Here is a 27,255-nt window from a genome sequence, read left to right on the forward strand (position 1 = left end):
GAATGGCATAACGAAATACTTGAAATAACCTAACAGGGTGTTGAAGGCTGCCTTCCATTCATTCCCTTCATGGAAGTGAACCAGGTGATAAGCATTACGTAAGTCAGGTTTAGTGAAAACTGTGGCACCATGGATGGGCTCAAAAATGTGGGATTAATAAGTGAGAGAGGGTATTTGTTTTTAATTGTAATTTCGTTCAGCCCCCGGAAATCAATATGGAGGGTCCTATCTTTCTTAGACATAAAGAAAAAACTAACAAATACCAGAGATGAAGATGGACGGATGTTACCAGCTGCCAGAGATTTCGGATATATTTTTCTATGGCCTCTCTCTTGTGTCGAAACAGATTGCAGAGCCAGCTGGATGATAGAGGGGCTCTATAGTACAATCACCGTGGCGATTCGGTGAAAGAGACAATGCTTTGGCCTGACTGAATATTTCATGGAGGTCATGGTATTTAACGGTGGAGAGATTTGTTGGGGAAGAGGCAGCAACACAGGAGTTCCAGGTCACGGTGGGTAGTGCAGAAGTGAGTGCAGCTAGCGCAGTTAGCCAAACAGAAAGGACACCAACTTCAGATCCTATGATCAGGCAAGTCAATGTGAGGGTTGTGCTTTTGAAGCCAGAGGTAGCTGAGGATCACGGGAATGTCTGCGAGGTGAATGTAAAGAACGTGAGAGTCTCCCGGTGGTTGCAGGACATGATTGGACTGACAGGTTCAGTTTGGTGGATTATAGTTGCGAATCCTTGATTGTTTAGAGTGGTAGCAGGAATTGGTGGGATTTAAAGGAACAAAAGGGAGACACAACTGGTTAGCTAGTTCAATATGTATAAGAGTTTGCTCTACCCTAGAATCTACAAGAGGCTGTAGTGTCCGAGTGACATGGTTTAGGATAGGAGTTACAGGTAGCAATAACTGGGGTTTAGTAGATGTCAGGGATCTGCCTTGAACTTACTGGCAGGAGGAGCCTTTTGGATGAACTGGGCAAGAGGTGATGAAGGCGGCCTGCAATACAAGCATTTCTCTTCTGCAGTTAGCCACGAACTACCTATTGGGATGGGCTCGGGATGCGGTTCAATTGAGAGGGAGAGAGGAGGTGACAGAGCGGAAGTTGACACCTCCCACAGCAAAATTAGTATGGCTCGGATCGGGCCCATACAATGTGCGTACACATGGCCCACCTACCGCAAAGAATGATGGCCCTTTGGTGGCCCAGATCTGGTTTACCAGAGGTGGCCAACACATGGGCCAGCACAAGGCCAGTTGCAGACACACTGCTGGCCCTATGCTGGCCCAGAACAGTTTCATCTCTGGCCCCAGATGTCAGCCTAATGTGTACCTTAATCAAGCCAGGTAATAACAACATGTGCCGTATTTAGCACAGATTAAAAATGTCTCAACAAAGGTAATGCAGCAAATTTATTTTGAATGGAATAATTTATATAATTCAAAATTAACAATATATCAAATAATACTGGAACATAATAGTAACATGACGAAGCTCTGTTCAGACAGTGAATGGACTGATTCTTATATAGCGCTTTTCTACTCTCCCAGATTACTCAAGTGCTCTATAAAACATACCACATTCACCCACTTTCTCTAAACTGAATGCTTCCTAGCTATATTCATACACATTCACAGTCCTGAAATACAGACTTTAGGAGCCAGGGATCAAACCACTAACCTTCTGATTAGTAGGTGACCTGCTCTACCTCCTGAGCTACAGCCACCCACTGGTAAACATGAGTAAACCCTCACTAGGTTTTGGATAAAGTGAACACTCACAAACCTGTCAAACCTGCATTTGAATCGTTGGCTACCATAGTAGTATAGTATAGCAACATGGCATTTGGGTCTTCTAACTAAAATAGGAAAATAGGAACATAAACAGTGCCATCATTGCCAACCTGGCCCACATCTGGTTGACATACACCCTGCCATGTCACCAGTCAGTCAGAAGTGCCAGCTTGATGCCGGATCCGGGCCAGACCTGTTTTCTATGAGCCTGGGCCACATAAACCAAACCACAATCCGGCCAGATATGGCATGCCATAAACAGGGCCATCTACGCCAGGCCTGGCCCATATCTGGATGACATACCAGTTACCATGCCAGAAGTCAGCCAGCAGTGCCGGCTTGACACCAGATCCGGACCAGATCTGTCTGCTATGTGGGCTGAAGCGGCGGTGCGGAGATGGAAATTGGAGACAAACAGAAGAAAGCACGGTGGGACTTACAGTTCTTTCTGGCCTCTCTTTCCTTCAAGCGATTATCTGTCCTGAGAGGGAGAGAGATCAAATCCTTGAAAGAGGAAAGGTCATCATGGGAGGCTACATGATCCCTCACCTGATCATTGAGGGCCTGGAGAAAAACTAGCCAGCCTCTGGCTACTCCGATTATGCCTTCCAGGGAGTTTTTCTCCAGGCAGCAGACACAGACGAGGCGTCTGCTGTGTACGAAAGTCAGTCACAAACTCCACAACACTACGCTTCCCCTGCTGTATATTTTGTAGTTTCTTAGCTGTGCTGCTCTCAGAGTGAGGTGAGAGAAATTTTATTTTAATTCTGCCAAAAACTCATCATGCGGGCAGGAAGAGATCGGGTGGAAAGAAAATCAGCCCATGCGAGTGCTTTTCAGCATTCCCACTACACATAGAACCAATAACCAGTAAAGAAGTAATATTTAATTGTATCTTTAGGTGCTTAGTTTGTTTCCATCTATGAAAAATACCAAAGAAAACACAGTCTGACAGGCATGGAATAGAATTTTTAAGTAATTTAAGTCATTCCTAAAAAGTTGTTTACCAAATACTTTGTCTTTAAAATATCATATCTCAGCATAATGTGCACTTCATCATTAAAAATAAATCTGAGGAACCTGGAAAAGTGGAGGATGAAAGAAGAAATGGCAAGCCTAAAAAAACATTTGCAACAAAAGGGAGTCTGTCAAAAACATTCTTAAGAAAGGGAAACGGGAAATAAAGGCTGAGCTGTGCCAAATTACACAAAAAATGACTGAAAATCTGTGGCAACAGGGAGTTTGTGGAGTTATAGATGTATCTAAATTTGCAATACTTGGTTCAAATTGTTATCAATAAGTATGTAGGAGGAGGTCTGAAGAGAGGTACAACAGTGAGTGTCTACAGTCATCTGTAAAACCTTGTGGAGTCTTTGTCATAGTGGTTGGCATTTCTATGTATGTTTGCACACTTTAATAAATCACTGCATCAATTTTCCAATTTCCTAACAAAATATAAAAAATAAGGAGCTCAAGAATACTGCAGGGGACTTTAGTTGTCATGATCTAATGGCTAACATAGTTTATAAGCCAGGCAATTAATGCCTATTTCTGGTTTAAAAAAATAAATAAATAAAAAAAACCTTGACATTTAAACAGCCTTATGTGGAAAGTCATACAACAAATTTGGCAGCTGTGCACTGGCTTCATTTTTAGCCAAGGTTGACACTCAATGCAAGCAGTCTTACTGAGAAGCAGATACAGAAGACTTTGCACCAGTAATGAGCCTTTTCATACAGCCGCTGTGCTTCTGTTGACCTTTTTACAGTACAATCAATAGCAGACACGCCAAAAAAAAAAAAAAAGTATTCAGTACTATTGATTAGAAATGTGGTCAGGTTTACAGTTCTTTATGTCATATCTCTTGATGATGACTCAGGAAGTACATTTAAGTCTCAAATTGCGTACCTAACTAACTTAGGCTACAATTTAAAAAGTTTCTTTGCAATGAGAATAATTTGTCATTAAGACAAAGACAGGATAGTTGTGAACATGTTCTATTGCAGTCTCTTTTCAATAATGACTTTCTAATATGAACTAAATATCCTCGAAAGCTTGAGATGTATGACATAGAATTGTGATCACTCTAAATGAGTCATACAGAGTCTGAGGGTCTATTCAAGAAAGAAATGATTCAAACAGATGAACCATTTATATCTTTTTGAAATCATGGAAACATTTGACAGGGGGCCATTAAAAGATCATGTGTACAAAAGCTTTTTCCTCCTTTTCTGCCATTATGCCCAGGATTGTCTCTATGAAGCAAAAACTAGAAAAATGTTAAAATACAAAAATTAACATAGCAATCAATGTCTATAATTACATTTAGCTAACAATTTTCTGTAATTTAGTCTGTGCAATAAGGTAACAGACACAGTTAGCTTCTGGCTTTGGTCATTTGGTGACTTGAAAAACATAGCATGAATGAAACATCTCTAATATGCATACTGGAATGTTCTTTTTATCACCATCAGTCTCTTAGTTGACTAAGATTGAGATCACTTCGGTCACTAGATGTGCTGATGAGCATTTTCTCAGATATTTTGAAGGATTTAATTGCTTTTATTAGACATTTCCAAAATCTATGTCTTAAACCTTTCTTCTTCTCAAACCCTTGATAATATCTTAGCTGTTGAGATCAGTCGAAGACCCGTGCAATTCCATGTAGCCAAACTGACAACACAGGTGTCGCCAGGTGTATATATATCTGTGTGTGTGTGTGTGTGTGCTTCAAGAAATGGTTAGGTATTTGCTGCACGTACCTGCATAAGGCTCGAGGAAAAAGCTATATGCATCAAACTCTCTCTGTGCAGCTGCTCCCTGGTTGAGCATATATGGAGTTGGGAACAAAATGTTTTTGTATTTGCACCCTATTTATATTTTTATTCCCACAGTGTAGAAGCAACACCTCTGGAACATCACTTAGAATTAAAAGTCAGTGGAGTAGCCTGCTTTAATTATCACAGCACTGCTTGATTGCTGCCATAACTTACAGATAATATTCTGCCCACCAGCTGTTCAGCGTTGTGAAGCTAAAATGATCAGATGGGCACAGAGCTCTGTCATGCTCTCCACTGCATTGCTGTATCTTAAATTAAATATTCCAACAATAATCATACTATTTAAAACCTCAGAGTAAGTGGAGTGAGCCAGTGTGTGTGTGTGTGTGTGTGTGTGTGTGTGTGTGTGTGTGTGTGTGTGTGTGTGTGTGTGTGTGTGTGTTCAGGTCTTTCTCATGTTGTGGGGCCCTGAACTTGTCACATAATGGGGACATGTTTCTTTATGGGAACCAAAAGCAAGTCCCTTTGATGTTATTCGGTAATGTTGTATGGTTGAGGCTGGGTTAGGTGTAAGAAGTAAACACTTCATCTGCTGTGAACTGAAGAACTAAAGGCAGTGCTGACACATCTCATTAGCGTTCCCATCCCCGTATTAGCTCCTGAAAAGGACTCTCTGACTTCAGTGATCTCCAGCCTAATGTTCAGTTCAATTTTAGCTTGTGAACCGTCCAGGGTGCAAAATCTGCTAAATCACAGCTGGGAGAGTCCACTATCACATTATAGCACACGTCATAAATTGTAAATGCAATGAATGAAACACTGTATTAAAGTAAGGTTATGGTCAGGCAACTCGAAAGTCACGAAGTCAAGGATATGCATTCTCATGTTTGCGTGTGTGACTGAAGAGAGAGAGAGAGAGAGAGCGAGAGAGAGAGAGAGGTAGGAGGTTGGTGGGCGCTGCAGTTTTCTTCAAATTCAAAGTTTTTCACCTCCATCTCTCTGCGCGTTCACTCACTGAGAAACACGCTGCCGATGAAAAACAACGCGCTGCTCCACTGGTCTAACCGCGGGGCGCGCTCCCACGCAGGAACCTTCCTCTTCTATTCCTCCAGCCGCTCATTAAGTGTTTTTTTCTTTTTTTCATTTTCTTTTCCCCCCCTCTTTCTGTTGCAACATGAGCGCTGAATGCAGCAGTTACTACAGCGCTGACGGGGTGTTCGTGGACTCGTTCTCCTGTCCTAAACCAGGGAATGCTGCCGCTGCCATCTACTGTTGTGGATTTAACGATATTAAATATTGCTGTGATGATGCAAACAGTTTTTTCCCGTATGAGTACGGGTACATGTGGTGGCTCAGGCAAGTGCAATTTTATTTTATTTTCTGCCTTAAAAAATAAAATAATGTGCTTGTTATCAGTGGATGAGCTAATCACTAATAATCACAATATTTTCTTCATTTTTAATGTTTACTTTTTTGCGCAATAAAAGCCTCACTTAACTGACATTATTGAACCCTTAATCTTTGAGAAATCCAATTGCCTCTGTTCCTGCTGTTCCTTGAAGACTTCAGTTCATCCATTCACTGCATAAAGAACTCGTTTTCGTTTTAATTCTGCGAGTAAGACCCATCTAAGGAATGCACTTAAAACATTTAGCAGATAAAAAAGTTGTTTTTCACGTTCATTGTGTTTTTTAAATCCTCACATCAGTCAGTGTCCTCTCCTCTCTGTTCATTAAGGGATCAGGTTAAAAAGATGTTTTTCTCTCTTCTCCTCTCAGTATCGGTGCTCTGGTCGGTCTGTCTATAGCAGCGGTCGTCCTCCTTGCTTTCCTCATCACTGTGTGTGTCCTCTGCTACCTCTTTATCGTCACCAAACCCACTCGTCGTCTTGACAACGGCCTACCCCTAAGAGCGCCAGGTTAGTATGAATCCTCCCCTGAATTCCCTCTGATGATAGGAATTTGTTTGTTTGTGTAATTTCTGACAAAATCTCAACACTTTTACTTTTTATTTTTATCAATATTGAAGTCTTTTACAGAGAGCTCGAAATAAATCATTTTATTCTGTGCAACTGTCTGTGGCTTCTTGGCAGGAGATCCCAGTGAGGGGCCGAGTCATGTGAGGGTGCCCTGCGCCGCTGCTCCACAAAGATTCAAAAATCCCTTTGTGAACAGGAAGGTGGATTGTGACAATCAGTCGCCAGACCCAGAGCACCTTTTCCAGAGGTGTTTTACACCCACAGTCACTGGAGTGAAAGTGGAAAGTCCTTCATAAGGACAGCAGCACTCTGTCAATAAGGCAAATCAACGAGGAAACAGCCTTGTGGTACAAGTGGACAACTATGAATGAGAGGAAAGTAACTGATACAGTGTGAGCGGTGGCTGAAAGGAGTATATACTGAGTAACACAACTTTAGACCAGTAGTAAGAAGCACACGCTCAGAAGGCTGTGACGTTTCTTGCCTTGTTGACATTTTTCATGCATTAAAGTCGTCTTTCCTCGTGGCCTCCTCACGGGTGGAAATTACTTATCCTCCATCTTTTTGGAAACTAATGCATAAATTTGGCTTTCTGAAAGCCAAAGATTCATTTGAACACATGAATCATTGAGTCATATGCAGTTTACAGTGAGGACATACAGTTTTAAGCACATTTATGTGCTGAAGATGTTGCATTTGGGTAAGAGAAAGCCAAGCTAGTGTTTTAAGTCGGGAGGCACTCTGATTTGAATCTTCTACATTTTACTCAGAGACTGAACGATTTGTGGGAGTGAAACGTTCCCAGCACAACACAGAACTGCACCATCAGTTGACTTTTCAGATCTTTAAAGTGGCTTATGTTTACATTCTCTGGACAAGCAACCTCAAGTAAAACCCTTTGTGATGGCTGGAGGCGGGCTTGAATTGTTGGGTATCTCTTATTCTGACACTGGAGTTTGTGGTTTATATTCTGTGTCCTGCTGGCAGTCCGGTACAGGTTTCTTATAACCACAGTCATCATGTTTCTCTAACATAACCAACAAGGATTCTGCTGAATCAGTTAACATGAAGGAGTCTGATGGCAGCGTAATTCTCACAGATTTTAGAGTTAAAATCGCATCACTGTATACCTGAATCACTTTTAAAGGATACCATTGTTATTCATTATTATTGTGAAGAATGAACCAGTCAACGTATGGTGTGCGCTGTACAGTCTCACATAAACAAAACCTCTTCTATTGCATAAAATCTGGGAGGCAGAAGAGGATCTAACACAGACGGTACTCTGATTAAAAAAGCTGAACCTGAATGGAATAGTGAGGTGCTACATCAGTGAATCACATGCAAGCACACATTCCTGGGGGAGTACATTTCCACTAATAAACTGTGATCATTATGGCATAAGATCTATTAACTGGTGATGGCAACAAATGCTTAGAATGTAAAATTTTGTCTGAGTACTGTTAAGCGCTGTCCAGTGTTTTGGCACATTAAAAGCCTTCAAATTCATGCATCTGCTACTGAAATGGCACTTTGCAGCTGTATTTAATGGATGACATTAAGCCGAATGTTCCCCCAGTACTGGCTCATGTGGTTCGGAAACCTAAAATATAGGATGAATAGATAGGTGTTTCTGGAAAGAAGCATGCATTTTATTGTAAGAGTGTCCTCTAGTGGCCATAGTAATAATGACTAAGAAGAGGAGGAGGTCAGGGTGGATGGATGGGTTGCTATAATGCTGTACTTTCAAATGGTCCTAAGCAGTGTTGGGGTTGTTATGCATTTAAAAAAGAGAAAAAAAGAAAAGAATGTATTACACATTAGTCGTTACTTTTCTTAAAAGTAATGCAGTATGTTACTCAATTACTCGTCAGAAAAAGTAATTAACTACACTACTTGTTATATTACTTTCTTGTCACATTGTAACGTGACCTGAAACACACTGTCACATAATCACCAACAATATAACAACATAAACCTGAGGCTACGCTTTAGTAGCATTCTGGGTTCTTGGCTAGTTTTGTGTTAACATGCTGTCCGTGCAGATGCCTACAAAGAGCCGAAGCTGTGTTAGCAACTGTTATGGATGCAGTTTGCACTTTACCATCGCACTCTTGTCCCTTTGTACAAAAAACCCCCCAAAAAACAAAAACTGTGAAACTGAAAAATTCAATGTGATTACAGTAACATGCTACAATGGAAGAGGTCTGCTTTAACCTAATGCCATTTTTCCCTCATACACCTTACCAAGTTTTTTTCGTGCCTAAATCTAACCAAACCGAGGTGAAAAACATCTGTGATCAAAGGTGGAAGTTTTTCCAGGACAAAATCAAAGCTTTCTGACCACCGTGCCATTTAGTCAAGAACAATTTGTTAGTCTTTTTTTATGTATACAAAGCTTTTATTGTTAGGACATCTCAAGCAAGATGGTGCAGACAGCAAGCCCTATACAAACACAGTCAGCTTTGATGAGTTTCAGCTTCGCTTATCATGTTGGCTTTCAAGCTTTTGTGTGATGAGTTCTGATCGGTTTTCACTGTTATTGTAGAAGCTGCTGTTTTGTGAACTCACTAGAAGGCTGTTCTTAGTATGTTCTGGATAATCAAACCTTTCAAGTGCACTTGCTTTTTGTTTTTTGTTTTTTTGTTGATGATCTGAATGTTGATGCGAAATGAATGCAAAACGTCCGATATCTGTGCTTTGATTGTTCATGTTTTAATTTGGTTACCGAGCTCCGTAACCAAATTAAAATTCCTGTTTCAACACTGTGCCATTTTCTCTGTTAAAACGTGGTCTAAACGTAAAAAAGAATTTAAAAAGCCTCCTTTAAGAATTTTTGTGTTTTGCTAGCATGTAAGTGTGAGCTCTGTTATTTAACATTAATTTACATTTGATGAAAGAGGAAAACGAGATGTTTACTAAGTTTCATCCATATTTGTTTGACTAGAATGGCTTTCAAATGCTTCACTTGAATGTACACATTCACACTATTCTTCAAAGAGCATCAGTAAAACCTGAATGAAAGTACATCACATCATATGTCATGCAGACGTGGTGCCTGATCAACTGCAATGTGAATACTATTTAAGTGCACAACATGGAAATTATTTATCTTAAAAATAACACCACTCCTTGCGCTCTTATTCTCTTTTCATTTTCTTTGGGTGATCATAAGGTTTCTCTGCACAAACATGCTTTTCAAAGAAATACTTAAAGTTAATGTTTGTTGTTTTTCTATTAAATGTGTTCAGCTGAGCGACTGATGATGATGAAGCCTTTGTCTGGCTCACTTTCTATATTGCAGGCTGCTTTGGTGGTTGAAGAAATTAAGAGACACAGATTAGAACGGTCAGTGAGACTCCGAGTTAGACAGATTTGTTACTGGCTCTCAGTTCTTCTAATCATTTCTCTGCAGAGAGGCAAAGTCTCTGAAAGCCAGCAGGAGTGACAACAAGCCCTCTTTGATCATCGTGCACTGCAGTTCAAAGAGTTAGGCACACTGGTTATTAACCTTATTTGGGTTGTAAATAAAACTATACTTCCATAACAGCCATCAATTACAGGTACAGCAATCTGTATGTGTAGAAAGCACCAAAGGCATTTTGCTCACTCTGAGTATAATGACAAAGAATATAAATGGCTTATATTTTAGATTCTTTTTACAGTCTAATTGCACACAAATCTGAGTGAGTAATGTATTCCTGTAATAGAGAACAAGCTGACTTTTAGGACCTTCATTAGCATCTACTTGCTTCACACTGCAAAGATTCATGTATTCAAACCGATTGCTTTTGCCTGGGAGGGCTGATCTGCAAGACCTGTTAGATGGCAAATGGACAACTGTAAAAGCATTTTGTAGATGTTTGTCATAATGGTACAAGTGACAGCAAACCAATTAAACCTGCTGGTTTAAATGAATGCAAACCTACTGTAAAAATCATACTTTATGTATTTGGAGGACTTCATTTGTAGCTCACATCTAAGTGCTGCACTGTGTAAAAATCATTTCATAATCTGCTCTAATAGCTCTTCTGTAGATTTGGCTGTGGGGAATCACAGGAGAAAGAAACTCCCAGCAACCCTAAATTGGACAAGTGGAAGAGGATGGATGGGTAATATAAAAAAGCTTTTTTTTTTATTGAATAAACTAACTACTAAACTAAAACTAAAAAAGTTTCACAGAAATTCTGAACTTTTTCTGTTTGAAAGAATTTTCAAACAGGAACAACACTGTGCACGCCTAAAGACTGTGTGAACATCTAAAGATCTGAAGGCATCAGAAGACCAACACAGAAGTCATTGGGCTCCATGAAATCTGCTCAAATCCCTGCTAAAGCCTCGGGATCTGAGTTTTTGAAGGGAAGGCATGACCGTGTATAATCAATTGCCTGAGTCATTACTCTCTTAAATTGTGTGCTTTGCAGTCATTTTCCACTTTAGTGCTTAGGATTCAGATAGACCTATTAACAGAATATGATATTCATAATTATATATGTATTATTTTTATTATGTTCTTGTTAGTGTATCCTCATCTGAGAATATGAACCGTCTTTAAAATAAACCATTAGTATCTATATTATTTATGGCCACTTTCCTCCAATATAAGCTGTTGGTAAGACTAGAAAAAACTATTTAAACATGAATACATTACATTACAAAATCTGTCTATGAGTCTAAGAATTACAGACATTTTCATATACAGTTTTTAGAGGCTCAAATATAATTGGATAATTGACTGTTGGTATAGTATTAATTATATTTCATGGCAAATCAAGAGATGTGAGTTAAACCCGAGTGTTGAACTTACATTTGGTAGTGATTCACTGGAACTCTCAATATCGATGTGAGTGAAGGAGCAATAGGAGTGGTCAAATCAACAATTTGGTATATTTTTAAAAATAAAGCACGCACTGACCAGCTTAGCAACAGATGACAAGTGAATGATGACAGAATTATTTCAGGGGTTAAGAAAACCAACTTGACAACATGTAACCAAGTCAAGAAAAGCTAGATGTATCAATAAAGTCTACAACTGAAAGAGACGCCTTCATGAATGGAAATATTGTTATAATTACTATATGTCTCGGTATTCCTAGATAAACCTTAACCTCCTAAGACCCGAACTCTTCCACGGCATGCATTTTTAATTTCTCTTTGGTATTTGGGCATATTGGGGCCCATCCATCCATCCATCCATCCATCCCTTGTAGAGCAAAATTGAGTATTTTATTCTAAATAACCCAAAATGTGATGTCCACATATGTGGATGCCAGGTCCTAGGAGGTTAAATATGCACTTTGGTGGAAATTGAGAAAACGAGCTGCCCATGCACATTTGTTATGTTAACGTTTAAAACAAAATGCAATTAAATGGTGTTAAATAAACAGGTGTTTGTTAATGCCGATCAGTTTTTATATGAATCCAGCTCTGTTGAGGAAAGAGCACATCTGCTAAGCCTCGGGTAGGATCCAAATAAAATAATAATCGTGCTTGGCAAGATCTTCCAATAAAACCTGAAATTTACAAACTAACCACCTGCTCCACAAGGACATAATTTTCATAAAGTCCTAAGATGAAAGTGAAAAAATTTGTCTGGAGTTGATTAAAAAGAAAAGAAAAAAATCAGTGAAGAAAAGTAACATTCATCAAAGATGAAAGAACTCCTTACATAAAGCTGATATAAGCAAAGAAACCAGCGCTGCTTAAGAACCACTGAGCGCTTTGAGTATGTCACTTTGAAGCAGCACCTAAAGGGGTCTTGTGTCAATTTCCATACTTTCAAGAAGCTACTTCTGTACTGAAACCTGTCTTTTTAGAATTTGTCTTTGAAGGGTGTAGTTCATGTGTCATAATGTCACCTTGAGGTATTGCGAATTGGTGCTTTATAAAACTCAGTTGAATTGGATTAAACTTTTTGTTGTTGTTTATAAGAGATAGAATTTTAGTATAATACATTTTAATAAACAGAATATACAGTATGTACAGTTTTAAAATTACACAGTTTAACATTAAAGTGACTGAAAGGTGAATAAATAATTGTCAGTGACTAAGAGTGAATAAAGTGTCGGTAGTATAAAAAGAGTGTGGGGTAGTTTATGTTTCTGGTGTGGGAAATGGTCTGCTGGAGTTAAAAAAGCAGAGTGGCATTGGGGACAAAGGTGGGTCTCCTCCTCTCAGTCCTGCAGGAAATGCAGCGGAGGCGTCGCCCAGAGGGGAGCCATTGAAATGCGGGGTGAAGAATGTGAGAGGGGTCGTGGATGATTTTGGCTGCCTGTCTAAGGGCCTGTTGACTGAAAACCTGTGGCAGAGTTCTGACAGGCAGACACTGATGCAGTGTGCTGCAGTCTGTTCCTGTTCCTGTTTCTGTTCCTGGCTGAGGGAGTGGAACCAGCAGGTAATGGAGCAGGTCAGGATGCTTTCTAGGAAGGCATAGTAAAAAGTCATCATGATGGGTGTGCTGACTCCAAAGGAGTTGAGTTTCCTAAGGAGGTATAGCCGTTGGTGGCACCTCCTGAGAATCTCCTCTGTGTTGGCAGAGAATTTCAGGAGGTTGTCAAAGATGGTTCCCAGGTATTTGTACTCCTCAACTACCTCCACTGGCTTCCCGTGGATGGTGGTGGTGACTGAAGCAGCCAGATCCCTCTGCCAACTGGAGAAGGTCACCACCATCTCTTTGGTTTTGCTCACGTTCAGTTCAAGTTAATCACATTAGTTAAGTTATCATCAGGCACCTCACTGCCTGATGATCCAGCACCGACGTCTGTTATGCATCACAGTAATTCAAGATACATAGATTAAGTCATGAGGAGCTCACAATAACACACCGTTATACATTAAATAAGAGGAAATATTAAGTATTATTTTCTCTTTTGTATAAGGAGATATTTTAAGTGCATGTTGTTGTTATTTTCATGATTTTTAACATTACAAAAGCGATTGTGAGCTAACACAGCTGCCCCCTCCACACAGAGCTGTGGAGGCTCTGTGGAGTGTCTTTGTTTTATGTCTGATGTGATTACAGTGCCACTGTTTGGCCCAAGAGCACAGATGCATCAGTGTAACTGTCCTTTTACTCATTAACTCTCTTTGTTTCCTGCCAGCAGGCTTTTCATTACTTCCAACAGCAGTAGAGTTTTTGACTTTTGAAATTATTTTATATTCTGAACAAAAACACCCACTGCTTCTTCATGGGGGGTTGTTTGATTGTTGGGGTTTTCTCTGTGTTGCTGTAGGGTCTTTTCCTTACAATATAAAGCACCTTGATGCAACTGGTATTGTGAGCTGGTGCTATATAAATAACATTGAATTGATTGAATATATAAGAAAGTAGTTACACAGGGCAAAGAAAAAATTATAAACCCAGTGAAGTTAATCATTAACATCTGTCTTGAGGATATGGTGCAAGAAGGGAGACATTATGGCGTGTCTTGTAACCTTTGCCCAGACAGGCCTTTTATTGTTTTTGAAGCAACGGAAGGGGAAAACAAAATCTTAAGCTAAGAAGACCAAAATACACCTTCTCTATCAGTTTTGGCACAGGTAAGGACTTTTACATAGATTTTTGTGTGCTTTGCAGTGTGCGTAACATGACATTTGTGTTAATGATAATATTAAGTGACACTACTGAGTGAACATAGGTATGTTGTGGTCATATGACTTCAGTGAACCAGCTACTGTGCTCTGGCCAGCATTAGAAGGTAAACCGAGTTTATATTTGGAAAGAAAACAGGCTAGTGACACAATGTAAAGAACATTACAGTCGGTATACACACATCTGCTGTTGGGTGATAAAGAGAGTGCTTTTATTTTAAGATTGAAGGTAATTAGTAAGAAATTAAGGTCTTTTAAAATTTCTCTGGACGTTACTAAAGGCCTGACAACATCATGTGACTGTCTATGTGAAGAGAACTTAAATATTTTTATCTTAATGTTGTGATTAAGGTCAAATCATTTGTGATCTTTTATCTTATACAATCTGAGCAGGCTTCAGATACTATACTCATACTATCTCTGATGCTTCCGTGCTACGATAATAATGATGATGACTGACAATTTATGTTTCGTCCCAACCAGACAGTGTAAATGTATGGTACTCCATGAAACGGGAAGAACGAGTAACATAGATAAGATAGGTAAGATAGTTAAGAGTAAGAACAGGTGTCCAGTTTGTCAAATGGAAGCTTAACATCTTAAAACTGTAAAATGATGTTATATTGTTATCACTTTATTCATGTCACTCTCACTGCTCTATGTTTCACAAGATGCCTTGCTTTGGTGTCATAAAACGAAATCATTTAGTGAAAAACGCATCTTTTGGAAATGGACAAGCTCCAGACGATTTCTCTTTGCTTCCTATTGAGCACCCTGCAGCTCCTCAGGGTGCTCCTGCACTCCTCGATCACTGACGTGGTATTTGTTGGTTGTTCCTCGTACGAGTCTGGGACCGATTGAGGGGGACAAAGGCTTTTAAAAAAAATTATGGCCCAAAATTTAACTTGGCTTTGTATCACTGTTAACAGTAGTTTCATTTTCTTTTATATTTTGTGCAGCACTTTGTAACTACAGGCCTGTGAAACTTTACTTTACTTTAGCAGGTCTTTTTTTTTTTTCTTACTGCCTGTGCAATCATCCTTTCAAATGCAATTTTTAGCAAAATCGTCTGCCTTGTAATACTGCATTCAGTCCCGCTGACATTTGAGTTTAATCAAGTCAAGTCTTATTCAAGGTATTCGCCAAAGTTCTGTTCTTTTGACTCCAAATTTCCTCTCTTGTTTGGATCACAATCCTGGTTACTACTGTATTTATTTTTGTAGATCTTGTACAGCGAGATGGGTCTGTGGAGCTGTGGCATCAGTGTGGTGCTTTTTCTCTGTGACGTTGCATATACTGCTTCTATATCAGACGCTGTCGGAGAAAAAGGCACCCAGAAACATCTGATTGAGCTCGAAGACAACACTAATAGCACTGGCAAACCAAGTAAGTAACAAAGTAAACAGTAACCTTTTATTTCAGTGTTATTCTTGTTTGAGGGGTTTAATATTCTACTATACCTAATCCATAGGAAATGTTTTGGGTTCTGTCTTGTTAGATTTTGATGAACCAAATTTTTTCCTGCAGAGACAAACAGCTCATTTGAGAGCCCAAAGGTGGAATTCTCCTATCTGGCTATAGCGTTGGGCACAGTCATCACCCTTTCACTCTTCATCGTGTTGGTTGTTAAGTTTCGCGTTTTACATCGCTTTCTGGCCAGCTACAGACACTCCCTGCTCCAGGAGTCGGATGGGGCGAGCCAGTACGGTCAAGAGGACATGTCTTTCCCTAACAATGTGTCCGGTAGGATGGGAGTAGTCAGAGGGACTCAGCCCGGGTTGGATGATGACGACGATGGCTTCATTGAGGACAACTACATCCAGCCCGGTGAGAAGCACATGCCAGAGGGACAAAGGGAGGATGACGAGGTAGAGGGGACAGATGACAGTGACGACGATCTTCAGTTCACTATAGGGTGATTAAATAAATTTTTCCAAAGTGACCGGTTTACAACAAAAATAATGAGACTCCAAAAGTTGATTCTGTTCATCAGGACGCAGCGTTTCCATAATTAAAGTTTAAAACTTTTGTGCCTCATGAGCCCTTAAAGAAGACAGGATTATAAACTTGACAAGAAATAGTAAATCAGAATTTCTTTCTTTTTTGGCCTGCTCATATTGCTCATTTTGAAACCCTTAAATTTATTATATGACCCCCAACATGGGCCCCAACCTACTTACTGAACAGTAAAGTTTTTTTGACTGCAGAAACTTCTGAGCCACGCAAATGTTTTGACCAAATTATCCGTTATTATTAGATAACCGACCTTAAGAGGGGCCAAAATTAATACAAAACACATTTAAAGTGCTGCATTGACCTCTGTAATGTTGACTCGTTGTGCAATCAGAATACCTTTGATTTTTTTCTTTTATGCTGTGTAGAAATTGTTCTTAAAGCTCAAATGTACTATATATCGATATGGATTCACATATTACATATGCTGTGTATGTAACTCTACATGGAAAATATTTAAAATTACAACATTCAGTTTATTTGCTAATAATGATGTTAATGTTTATATCCTGCTAAATGCTATTTGTTTTCACACATGCCATTCAATTATTCACCTTTAAGTTACCTTTAAGTTTTTTGTTTTTTTATTACATTTCTGCTGACAGTGAACATCAAAGAGTTAAACAACTTCACACTCACACATCTTTGTTGTAGTCTGAATGTTTGTTTGTATGAAATTACTTTTTTGAACATTCACGTCTTTAATAAAGTCGTTCTTATTGAAATTACAACAGCGATGTTTTGATCTGATGTGACATCTGCTCTTTATTTACAACTATAATCAGTCAGACACAGCATAAATGAGCCTTCAGACAGTACAAAGGAGGGAAATATTCGCTTATCAAATTACAGAGCCATTGTTGACAGCAGCCTATTGTTCTTGTAGAAATGATGTGACTGCACTGCAGTGATGGTGTTTAGAGCTCAGCAGTCAGTTTTTATGGTAATGGAAAACAATAAAGAGAGTGGAAAGAAAATTTGTGAAGACTTGATTTGGATATTGACACAACCTTCTCGGTTCTACTATTAGTTCCTTTAGCTTTAAACCACTTCATCCAGTCTCAGATATTTTAAGTCCTTTCAGATCAGGCTGGTCCTGCTCGACGAGGTCTCTCTCCTGGCTTGACTCATTTGTCCTCCAGAAACACTGAACACACAGACAGCTTGATTCCCTGTCCTCCTCATTCTCCTCATTCTCATCCTCCTCCTCTGCTCCCTTCTTCTTTTGATGTATGCCAGCACACTATAGCCCGCTACAGCTAGAGACATGCCCATCCCTGCAGCCATCAACACCAGACCAGAAACCAACATTTCCCTGCTGTCGTGACCTTGGCTGCCGATGGTGGCCACAAAGATTAGCACCGTCCCACACAGCATGACTGCCAGCCCTACAGCTAAAATCAGCGCGGGGTCGGCCCTCCCACCACTTTTCAGCTGGTCGATCCGACGCCTGCTGCGCACGCAGTTCATGTCCTGGATGGCAGAGCTGAGAAGCTGCTTGAGCAGGACAGCAAGTGCCAAGAGGCAGAGGGTGGTGCCCACCCCTAGGCGCCATTCCCCAGATAGGCTTGTGGTGGTGGAGAGGAGCCCCACACCACCAAGGCCCAGTCCGAGTATGAGGGCAACAGAGGCACAGTAACACAACAAGGAGCGTTGTGGGTCTCTGGACCACCATAATTCCACTTGATCTTCCAGGATACGTCGCTGTATAAGCCTAGGGTCCAGGTAGAGGCTTGAGGACCGACGTATGGGGTAGTAAAAGGTCTCCATGTCAGGTATGGCACAGCTCAGACAGCCAAAATCAAAGACGACACCTTAAATTAGTGTGGAGAACATGGGTTGATTGTCAGAATCAGAATCAGAATCAGAATCAGAATACTTTATTGATCCCTGGGGGAAATTATTTTTTGTTACAGTGCTCCATTTTAAACCAACATTAAGACAAGACAGACAATACGCTAACTAAGACTATTAGAATATTAGAGGACACAGATTTCCAAAAGCACAAGTAACTTTTCTATGTCCCATGACTGTACAGAGAACACGCTGTGCTTCACCTCCTGTAAACACTTACTCACTTGTGCTAGATGAGTGTCTTGTATTGCTGTCCATCCATCTGCATCCCATCTGAAAACCTCAGAGAAGTCAGTGTGAAAGATCCCACAGTTGTTTGGTTTCGTTGTTTCATTCTGTAAAGAAAGTGATCTCTGCCTTGAGCAAATAAGAAAAAAAAGAAAAAAAAACTGCTATGAGGAAAACTTCCAGTATTTCAGGTACTTTGCTTCATTTGTTGAAGTTGGTTTCAGAGATGAAAGTGGATGTAGATGCCAAAAGTGTCCTGAGTCAAACTGGAGACAGAAGCAGGGGCTCCCACAGTGTGAAACTCCTGCAAGCAGAGAGGTAATGGCAGTTACGTAGCTTGTGCATGTGTCGTTTCATCAAGGCTTCATCACCACAGCGACTGTACTCATGTCACAGATCAATAATCTGTGTCCTCTTTAGAGCCCTGTGCCAGGCAGAACAGACACCAACTTCTCTTCTCATCACACGGGACCAGCATCTTGTCAAGTTAAGCAGGAAAAAAGACTGGTCACAATAGTAGTGTTGGATCATGGTTTGGACAGAGATTGGCGACACTGTCCACCACGCTCCATCACAGACAATGGGCTGACCGATGAACACAATGACTGTGCTGCAGAGGGTGGGTGATGGTGTGTGGGGGACGTGGATGGGTGTTGCGTTGCTCCTTTGGAGGGCTGAGTGATGTCAGTGTGCACTGATAATGGTGTTTCTGTGATCCCAAGGATAGCGTCACTCAGACACTGGGCTGGATAGGTCTCAGTGAATAGTGTATCTCCTCACTGAGGTGCTAACTAACCTGGGCATCTCATCTATTTCTTACACACCTGGCAATACTGAACATTATCCATAAAACCATTTCACAGGTATATTTCTTTTCTTTTAAAAAAGAAAAAAAAGGTATATTTCTTTGCTTTCCTGCTCTGCCACCTCTAAAGCTCAAAATAAAATGTTAAAAAAAAAAGATACAAGGTGTGGTTTTATTACTATTTAGGTGGCTGTGTGTGCTTAAAGGAATAGTCTGCATATTAATTACTGGGCTTGGTGCTCTTACTGTAGGTAGGTTTTGACCTTTGGACAGAGCTTGGCTAGCTAGGTTTTTACAGTCTTTGCTTAGCTGTCTTATAGTTGTTGTTTCCCATTTAAGATGTAAAACTGTTAAAGTTGTAACAATATTCTCATCTAACGCTTGACAAAAGCATGTAAATGTTTATTTAATAGCCAAACAGGCAAACTTATACATTTATCTTTCAGATATACGGCATAGGAGAAGCTAATAGCATCCACTAGCTAGGTTTGGCTTATGCTTAGTATTTAGTATTTATTTATTTATTGTCATTGTCAAGAACAATGAAATTGCGTTTGGGGCTTCCATACAACCCAAAAAAAAAGAAGAAAATAATAAATACCCCTTAAAACCCAAGTGTACATATTTAACCCAGTGTGACTCCAATGCAATAAGACAATCCTTAGCAATAATGTTCGTAGAAATTCAGACAAAGACCTGAGAAACATGACAAAATACAACAATGCAACCCATTCAATATTATTGTACTGTGAGATATGATATCAGATATGATAGTTATCTATTTAAGAAAGGGGGGGGGGGCAGGAGGGGGAAGAGAATAAAGATATGATGCACCAATGCAGACCAGTTCATTGCTATTAAGAAGTTGGATATGGTTATTGTCCGTGAGAGGGGGGCAGAGAGTTCAGGAGCCTCACAGCCTGTGGATACAGGCTGTTGGCCAGTCTGGATGTTCTGGCCTGTATAGACCTGTACCTTCTCCCTGAGGGCAGCAGATGGAAAAGGTGGCGCGCAGGGTGATGTTGGTCCCGCAGGATACTGTGCACCCTCCTCAGACAGCGAGTGGGGAAGATATTACTGATCTCTGGCAGACTTGTTCCAATAATTCTGCCAGCTTCTTTCACCACCCGCTGGAGTGCTTGCTGATCGGCCTTGGTGCAGCTGGGGAACCACACTAGAAATCCATACGTCAGAACGCTGCTGATGGCACAGTTGTAGAAGTTCAACATCAGAGATCTGGGAATGTGTGCGCTCCGCAGTCTCCTCAGGTAGTAGAGGCGCTGTTGGGCCTTCCGTACAACTGAGGTGATATGGTTGCCCCAGGACAGGTCCTCGGTCACAGTTACCCCCAAGAATTTAAAACTGCTCACCCTCTCCACCGCCTCACTGCCAATGAAGAGAGGCAGATGGTTGTTATGACCCCTCTTCCGGAAATCTACAATGATCTCCTTGGTCTTTTTGGTGTTTAAGACCAAGTTATTGTCGTGGCACCATGACTCTAGTTGTTGCACCTCTGTCCTATAGTTTGTCTCATCATTGTTGGATATAAGTCCGAGCACTGTAGTGTCATCTGCAAACTTAACAATGAGATTGGACGCGCAGGAGGAAATACAGTCATGGGTGAAGAGAGTGTATAGCAGAGGGCTCAGAACACACCCCTGAGGGGCACCGGTGTTGACCACAAGGGTGGAAGAGGTGTTCTTACCCACTCTGACACTCTGTCTACGGTTAGTGAGGAAGTCCACAATCCAGTTGCACAGAGAGGAGTTAAGTCCCAGTTGGTGGAGTTTGGGACGGAGTTTGTATGGCCGGATGGTATTAAAAGCCGAGCTGTAGTCTACAAAGAGGAGCCGTGCATAGGTGTTCCTGTGTTCCAAGTGCTTCAGTAATGTGTGCAGCACTGTGGCGATCGCATCCTCGGTTGACCGGTTCTCCCTGTATGCAAACTGGTGCGAGTCCAGGGATGGTGGAAAAGCAGCTCTGATGTGTTTAATGACCAGTCTCTCCAGGCATTTGGCGGGAATGGGGGTGAGTGCCACAGGTCTGAAATCGTTCAGACATGTGACATTTGACTGTTTTGGGATGGGAACGATGGTTGCTGCTTTGAAACAGGATGGTACCAGTGAACAGGACAACGAGGTGTTATATATAGAGGTGAAGACGTCCGCCAGGTCCGCAGCACAGTCTTTTAGCACCCGGCCCAGCACTCCATCCGGCCCGGCCGCCTTCCTGGTGTTAATGCTCCGGAACACACGCCTCAGCTCATGAGTGCTCAGGACCGGAGCAGGGTCGGTTGAGGGGAGAGGGGACAGGACAGGGTCGGTGTTCTCCCTGTCAAAACGGGCATAAAAGAGATTTAGATCCTCAGCCAGAGTAGAACTGTCGGCTGAGGGTGATGGCTAATGCAGTGTAGTGCAGCGGTGTATTCTGATGCAGTTACATCTAACATAATTAAAGATGCCCCCAACCCCAATTGTTCCAGTGTAATGATCTTGCTTTCATGTGTGTTGACTCAGTGACAAGTGGCTGAGGCTATAATGGAGTCACTGCAGGGGCGCTAACAACTAGAGAGGAAGTATAGATTGAAACAAAGTTGAATCAATATGAGTTATGAAGGGAAAAATAAACAAACGAGTTTGCTGGTGTTAGCATGGTGACCTTTGATTTACTAAAATTCATCTTGAGTCATTTTTATTCTATATGAGCAATAAAATATAAATAAATCAGCTGTTGGGAAAGATGGATGAACTTTTATTTAGATTTAGATATTAATTTCTTCACAGAAATATAAACTCTTAGCAGCAGTGTATATTTTATGCACTTTTGGAAGCTTTTCAGTGTAATTCCAGTCACAATGGTGAAGGCTGGGTGACACTGGTTGCATTTATAAATGCATCTGCTTGTTCAACTTCTCCATCCAGAGAAGTCAGCATATTTACTCAGATATACCCATGCAGCTGTCTGGAAACCCCTGATGGACCAGTCGTTCTCATGACCAAAGTACTGAGACCAGTACATAAATGCCACTTTCTCCCCCTAGTGGAGTAATAAGGTAATAAAGTAGACCCTATTTCAATTCTGAGGTTTTACACATCAAAAATTATTTTTAAAAAATTATCTGGTCCTTACCAACTCTTAAAATTAGGTAAATACAACCTCAGATTAATAACAACACAGGGCACCATACCATTATTTATTTACCAAAAATAAGTGTAACCTATGATTCAGTAGCTTGTACAACCATCTTCAGCAACATTAACTTTAAGTAATCATTTTCTGTAGTCATCAGTCATCCTTTACAACATTGTTTCAGTTTGTTGAGATATGTGGGTATTTGTTTATACACAGCTATGAAAGTCCCTCCGATCAGGGTGAGGTCTGGACTTTTACTGGGCCATTGCAACAACTTGATTCTCTGCTTTTTTGTCATTCTGTTGTAGATTTGCTGCTGCGCTTGGGATCATTGTTCTGTTGCATGACACAGTTTGGGCCAAGCTCTAGATGTTGGTCAGATGGTCTTATATTTAACTCAAGGATACTTGTGTATATGTTACGTATGGCCCAAAATGGCCTCCGTACAAGAAAGTAGTAAGCTCTAAGGAACCCCCACACTGCAATGGGGTACACAAGGTTTATTTTTTTCCTCAGAGTCAAACTACTGGCTGAAGACACAACTCTGGCCAGGAGTCCAAGGCCCAAAGCCACCACGGTCAGGGTTGTTAGCCTGGTTACAAACAGGGGAAGGTGGTCACTTGGAAGAACAAGCAGCCAAAAACATATCAATCTTGCATCTTCCTCAGAAAGGTTTGCCACCCACCTTTTCAAGCCTGGTGTCGTTCAAGGGTGGCTCTCCACATTAAATCCTGGGGCTTCCACTCTCGAGCTGAAGCTTCCCTAAACTTGGCCAGTTTCCTTTCCATGGGCACGGACAGTCTCCAATCCAGTGTTTTTCCTCCCAGCAGATCCACACAAATCCTAATTAAAATGAGTCCTCCCTCCAACATCCTCAGATTGTTTTAAAAGCAAAACCAGGCCAGGTTAAAAATCCTTTCCCTTAGAACAGGGGTTTCAAACTCAAATACACAGTGGGCCAAAATTCAAAACTGGAACAAAGTCGCGGGCTAACATTAATATTTATTGAATAACAAAATCTTCCTCCAGATATAAGAATGAATCTTTTCTTATGGACTCAAACAAGTTTTGCTGAAAAACTGAATATGGAACAAGCAAAGCTTAATACTAAACGATATATATATTAGCTGTATAATACCAGTAGGCCAGCTCTATATGGAAAAGATATATATAAATCTTATAAAGTTTGTATCTGTCTTGTGTGAAACTTGTATGAAAAGCATATAAGAGTGAAAACAGATATAAGATCCCTTGAAAAATTATATAATGAAACTTGTATGTTTTGGATACTTATTAAAACAATGTATGAAAGTAATGAGAAAGTGGCCACTTTCATGAGTAATCACATATAAGTTTTTACTATTTGTTTTCCATATGGGTAATAGTAATTTGGTATGGCTTCGCGGGCCAAATGTAATTAGGCTGCGGGCCCAATTTGGCCCGCGGGCCAGAGTTTGACACCTATGCCTTAGAATGTGCACACTTCACCCTGGAGTCTCAGAGGCTTCCCTGCTGCACCAGTGTAAAAGCCTTCCAGTTTCCTCTCCCCTTTATAGAGAATGGCTCCCATCCTTCCCAATCAGCTGCTCCCTGTACTCAAATCCAAATAGCTGGCAGCTGGACTAGAGTAGAATCTCCACTCCTCACACCAAACACAAAAAACCCCCACCAAAGTATGTGATTAATGAATGTATCTGTAAGAAACCTTTATATTTTATTGTAAAAGCTTGATTTTACGCCTCTCAGATTCGTATTTATTAATGAAGCTACAGTTAGTATAAAAAAACCCATTCTGATGTCAATAGAGGTGATTTACCAGTCTGTCCCCACTCAATGTGATTCAACCGCAAGCTGGCAATTAATGCACTTGTACAGCGATTTAAATACAGCCACTAGGCGGGACATATTGATTCGCAATAATTACCCTCACTGTTAATTACTCTTGTAGATTTGATGAAACATCATGTAGTCATAGTTGTTCGGTGCCAACGGTAGGGCTTTAATTTCATTTTTATTTATTTGTTTACTTTAATATGATAGAGAAATCAGTGTCTATTTATTTTAAAATAACCTCCACCAAAGAACGCCAAAATTATCAATTAAGCCAGCAATCAGGCAAAGCATGAAAATATTTGCACTAATCATTGTGACAGGTTGATATGTATTTGGCATGCTCCTGTACAGCTGGTGAATGTGTATTTGTATGTGCTTGTTTACTGTCTGTTCTGCCTTGTGACAGAATAGCCTTGACAGTCATTTGCCTGCTGTTCTGGGAGTGACTCCAAAATTCATCAGGCTCAGAGAGAAAAAAACTGAATGTTGTGAACTAACGGACAAATCGATGAACAGATGTATGAAAAAAAAAGGCTGCATTATAAATTCTTCTGCATAAAATACACAGATGAACCACAACAACAGCAACAACCAAACCACTTGTTTAAGATTGTGTGGGCCATCCTCATGCTACCAAAGCAGCCGTGACCTTTAATGGGCCTCACTGGATTGAACTTGTTCCAGTGTATCGCTTGATCACACACAGTGGTTTGGATGCTGGTGCTCGGTCTGTTTCAGAGCAGTTTTTATGGTGTGACAGAGCACAGTAACCTGGCCACTGATGTCAGAGGGTGCCATGGGTGAGTGTTACTGGTTTACAACATTAGTGACATATACAAAGCAGCATTCACATCAGCAGCAAGCAGGACGTTGCATTATAATGTGGTAACATTATTCACTTCACGTGTCTGTGGGGTTAATATTGAGGTTGATACTGTCTGAGTTTGCTTTTCATGCTTTACTGAAGGAACCTAGGATGTCATCCAGGCACATTTTTGTATTAAGTGTCTCTCTACAATTATCATTTGGGCAATTATTAGAAAATCTGAAAGATCAAAGCTACGTATTTAAAAAAAAAAAAAAAAAAAAAAAGCCAAATCATGCTAATACAATAAAGTAGAGGAAAACTTTAAAATGACAAGAATGTCAAAGGTTGTAAATATACTTCAAATAATATGCAGTATGCTTAAGACTCCACCATATTTCATACATTTTAAGAAAAACTCAACAGGCTTCTAGTTAAGGCTTAAATTTTGCTTTTGTCAATCTAATAAACACAACATGTGCGTTTTGCTCTAATGATACCACAACAGGACAGTCATGTTTAATATATGTGTTTGATAAAAGAGTATGCAACGTTGTTGTGGACAAAGATCATCCTGCAGGTGGCAGCAGCCTCCAGGTTTGGAAGCAGTCTGAGGGTGCCCACATTAGAAGGCTGCATATGGGGTTAGATTAGGGATGTCTAACTCTTTGTTGTTAATAGGCCACCAAAACCTTGCAGGCTTTTTTTGTGCCCAAGGCAGCGGGTTTGTCACCTGTATTTAAATGCAACATAAGCACTCAAATCTCTACATTTAGCAAAAATTATTGACACTGTAATGGGAAAAATTCCCAAATAAAATACAGCCTTACTTACTTAATAGATACGCAGGCATAAGCATATAAATGTACTAACAACATTAAAAATAAATGTAGGGACTGTGAAGAAAGCCAGCCTCTGTGGATGTAGCATTATTGTAGTTATAGTTTATCAACACAGATGCAATAAACTGTCTTTTTAAAATGCTTTTTCATTTCTGACACCTAAAACCTACAGAGTGACAAACTGATAAATAGAATTGCTCCACCATCTCATCTGCTTTTCAAATAAAGGATGAATACAGTCAGTCATCATGTCACGGGTCATAGCTCCTCCTTCATGTTATTGTGGAAGATGCTTCGTTATGACTCTGGTTGCATGTTTGAGGCCTTTGGCGTATTCAAGTATAGTTCTGGACATTACCCTGATGATAGTGTGCAATAGATAACAATTGGCTATTGCAAAAAATGCTTGAAAGTGTGTTTCATTGGAGCAATTATACAGAGACCCAGGTTTTACACATTTACTCTTTAAAGTAGGAAGATTTACTCTGAGTGCGGAAGAGGGAAGAATTTAGCTCAGAGACTTAAAAAGGGATCTCAGTGTATGGTTAAGATTATGGTGAGGGGGCTGTGCAAAACCCTGCAAACAGTTTCTCGTTCATGGACTCACTTTGCTGACAGGGACAGCATCAACCAGTGAGGATGAACTAATCTCACAGTTGCAGACCGCTGGGTTAGACAAACAGCATCACTGTTGCACTCTCCCTTATAGGCTGGTGAGCGGTAGGCGAAAACAAGAACAAACTTGACTCTCTCATCTCTCAACAGCAGCTGCTAAGGTGTTCTTGAGTAAGGTACTTATATTTAATTGCTTGAGTGCTCAGAGGCCAATCAGTAGATAGTTACACTGTAACCGAACCATGAAGCCTGTCAATGCAAGATGCTACAGCTGAGTGAATGTGGAGCAGAAAACTGAAAAAGGAAAACGTATGCCTGCTCAGCAAATGTCCCCTAAAGGTTAATTAAATAAGAAATGCAACAAGAACCACACTACTTACTGAAATGCTGCTCACACGACAAGCTGTGGATTTCTTAATTCCTTGACTGTGCGAGAGGATGATGGCGGCTTCTCCAGAATGTAGCAAATCCTCCAAACTGGCTGCTGTGACAAATAAAAGGGCCAATTTCTTGACAACTCATGACACAACGAGGCTCGCACAAACCTTAAGCATACTGAGTATTTTGATGCTGCTTATAAAGTTTCCAAAATTATGCACCCTGACAGTGAGGAGATTCAAATAACCAATAATTATCTGTCACGAGGCATGACTGATGGGGATGCAGTTTGATCTGACATGAAATTGTTTACAGACAAGATACTTTGAATATACCCTGATATTTCATCTAGTGCTACCAGCAAGTCAAAGAAGTTCAGGCATCCAGTAGTGTTTTTTACTCCAAGTAAGTTGACCAGGTCTCACAACATGATGCATCCTTTTATGACGTTTCTGGATATTCCTCCCATACAACCAGCAAGTTGATATATGTATGATATTAGCTGATATCTCAACAATTGTTGGATGGAATACTCTAAAAATTGTTTAAAATAGGTAGATTTCGCTCCCAGATTTGAAAAGTGAAGTCAGTGTATGAGCAT

General features: G+C 40.4%; 3 protein-coding genes across 4 annotated transcripts; 2 read left to right on the plus strand and 1 right to left on the minus strand.

The window, feature by feature from the left end:
* Positions 1–5,755: 5,755 nt before the first annotated feature.
* Positions 5,756–6,959, plus strand: LOC146648494 (protein shisa-like-2A). Its single transcript, XM_085390310.1, has 3 exons — positions 5,756–5,937; positions 6,360–6,499; positions 6,674–6,959. The coding sequence occupies exons 1-3, from the start codon at positions 5,756–5,758 to the stop codon at positions 6,853–6,855; spliced, it is 504 nt and encodes a 167-aa protein (XP_085246436.1). The 3' UTR covers positions 6,856–6,959.
* A 7,058-nt stretch (positions 6,960–14,017) lies between these two features.
* On the plus strand, positions 14,018–16,754 carry LOC146648495 (uncharacterized). 2 transcript variants are annotated; one of them, XM_085390195.1, is made up of 3 exons: positions 14,018–14,098; positions 15,373–15,535; positions 15,677–16,754. In XM_085390195.1, the coding sequence occupies exons 2-3, from the start codon at positions 15,388–15,390 to the stop codon at positions 16,066–16,068; spliced, it is 540 nt and encodes a 179-aa protein (XP_085246321.1). In that variant the 5' UTR covers positions 14,018–14,098; positions 15,373–15,387; the 3' UTR covers positions 16,069–16,754. The 2 variants fall into 2 exon arrangements, with proteins under 2 accessions (XP_085246321.1, XP_085246322.1); XM_085390196.1 differs by lacking the exon at positions 14,018–14,098 and adding an exon at positions 14,141–14,256.
* A 488-nt stretch (positions 16,755–17,242) lies between these two features.
* tmem125b (transmembrane protein 125b) lies at positions 17,243–18,351 on the minus strand. The gene is made up of 2 exons (XM_085390374.1): positions 18,241–18,351; positions 17,243–17,976 (listed from the first exon to the last, which is right to left on the minus strand). Exons 1-2 carry the CDS (start codon positions 18,287–18,289, stop codon positions 17,243–17,245), a joined length of 783 nt encoding a protein of 260 aa, XP_085246500.1. The 5' UTR covers positions 18,290–18,351.
* Between the last annotated feature and the right edge of the window lie 8,904 nt (positions 18,352–27,255).

The sequence above is a fragment of the Rhamphochromis longiceps genome, linkage group LG18, assembly GCF_057381845.1.
Source record: "Rhamphochromis longiceps isolate RC_006_pf linkage group LG18, R_longiceps_female_GT1.1, whole genome shotgun sequence".
Taxonomy (NCBI): Eukaryota; Metazoa; Chordata; class Actinopteri; order Cichliformes; family Cichlidae; genus Rhamphochromis; species Rhamphochromis longiceps.

What these genes read in the sequence shown, in the direction of transcription:
- LOC146648494 (XM_085390310.1), top strand. Translation starts at nt 5,756, where the DNA reads ATGAGCGCTGAATGCAGCAGTTACTACAGCGCTGACGGGGTGTTCGTG. An exon ending in GGGTACATGTGGTGGCTCAG is followed by an intron (nt 5,938 to 6,359) that starts GCAAGTGCAATT and finishes TTCTCCTCTCAG; the next exon opens with TATCGGTGCTCTGGTCGGTC. An exon ending in CCTACCCCTAAGAGCGCCAG is followed by an intron (nt 6,500 to 6,673) that starts GTTAGTATGAAT and finishes GCTTCTTGGCAG; the next exon opens with GAGATCCCAGTGAGGGGCCG.
- LOC146648495 (XM_085390195.1), top strand. Translation starts at nt 15,388, where the DNA reads ATGGGTCTGTGGAGCTGTGGCATCAGTGTGGTGCTTTTTCTCTGTGAC. An exon ending in TAATAGCACTGGCAAACCAA is followed by an intron (nt 15,536 to 15,676) that starts GTAAGTAACAAA and finishes TTTTTCCTGCAG; the next exon opens with AGACAAACAGCTCATTTGAG.
- tmem125b (XM_085390374.1), bottom strand. Translation starts at nt 18,289, where the DNA reads ATGGGATGCAGATGGATGGACAGCAATACAAGACACTCATCTAGCACA. An exon ending in AAGACACTCATCTAGCACAA is followed by an intron (nt 17,977 to 18,240) that starts GTGAGTAAGTGT and finishes CACTAATTTAAG; the next exon opens with GTGTCGTCTTTGATTTTGGC.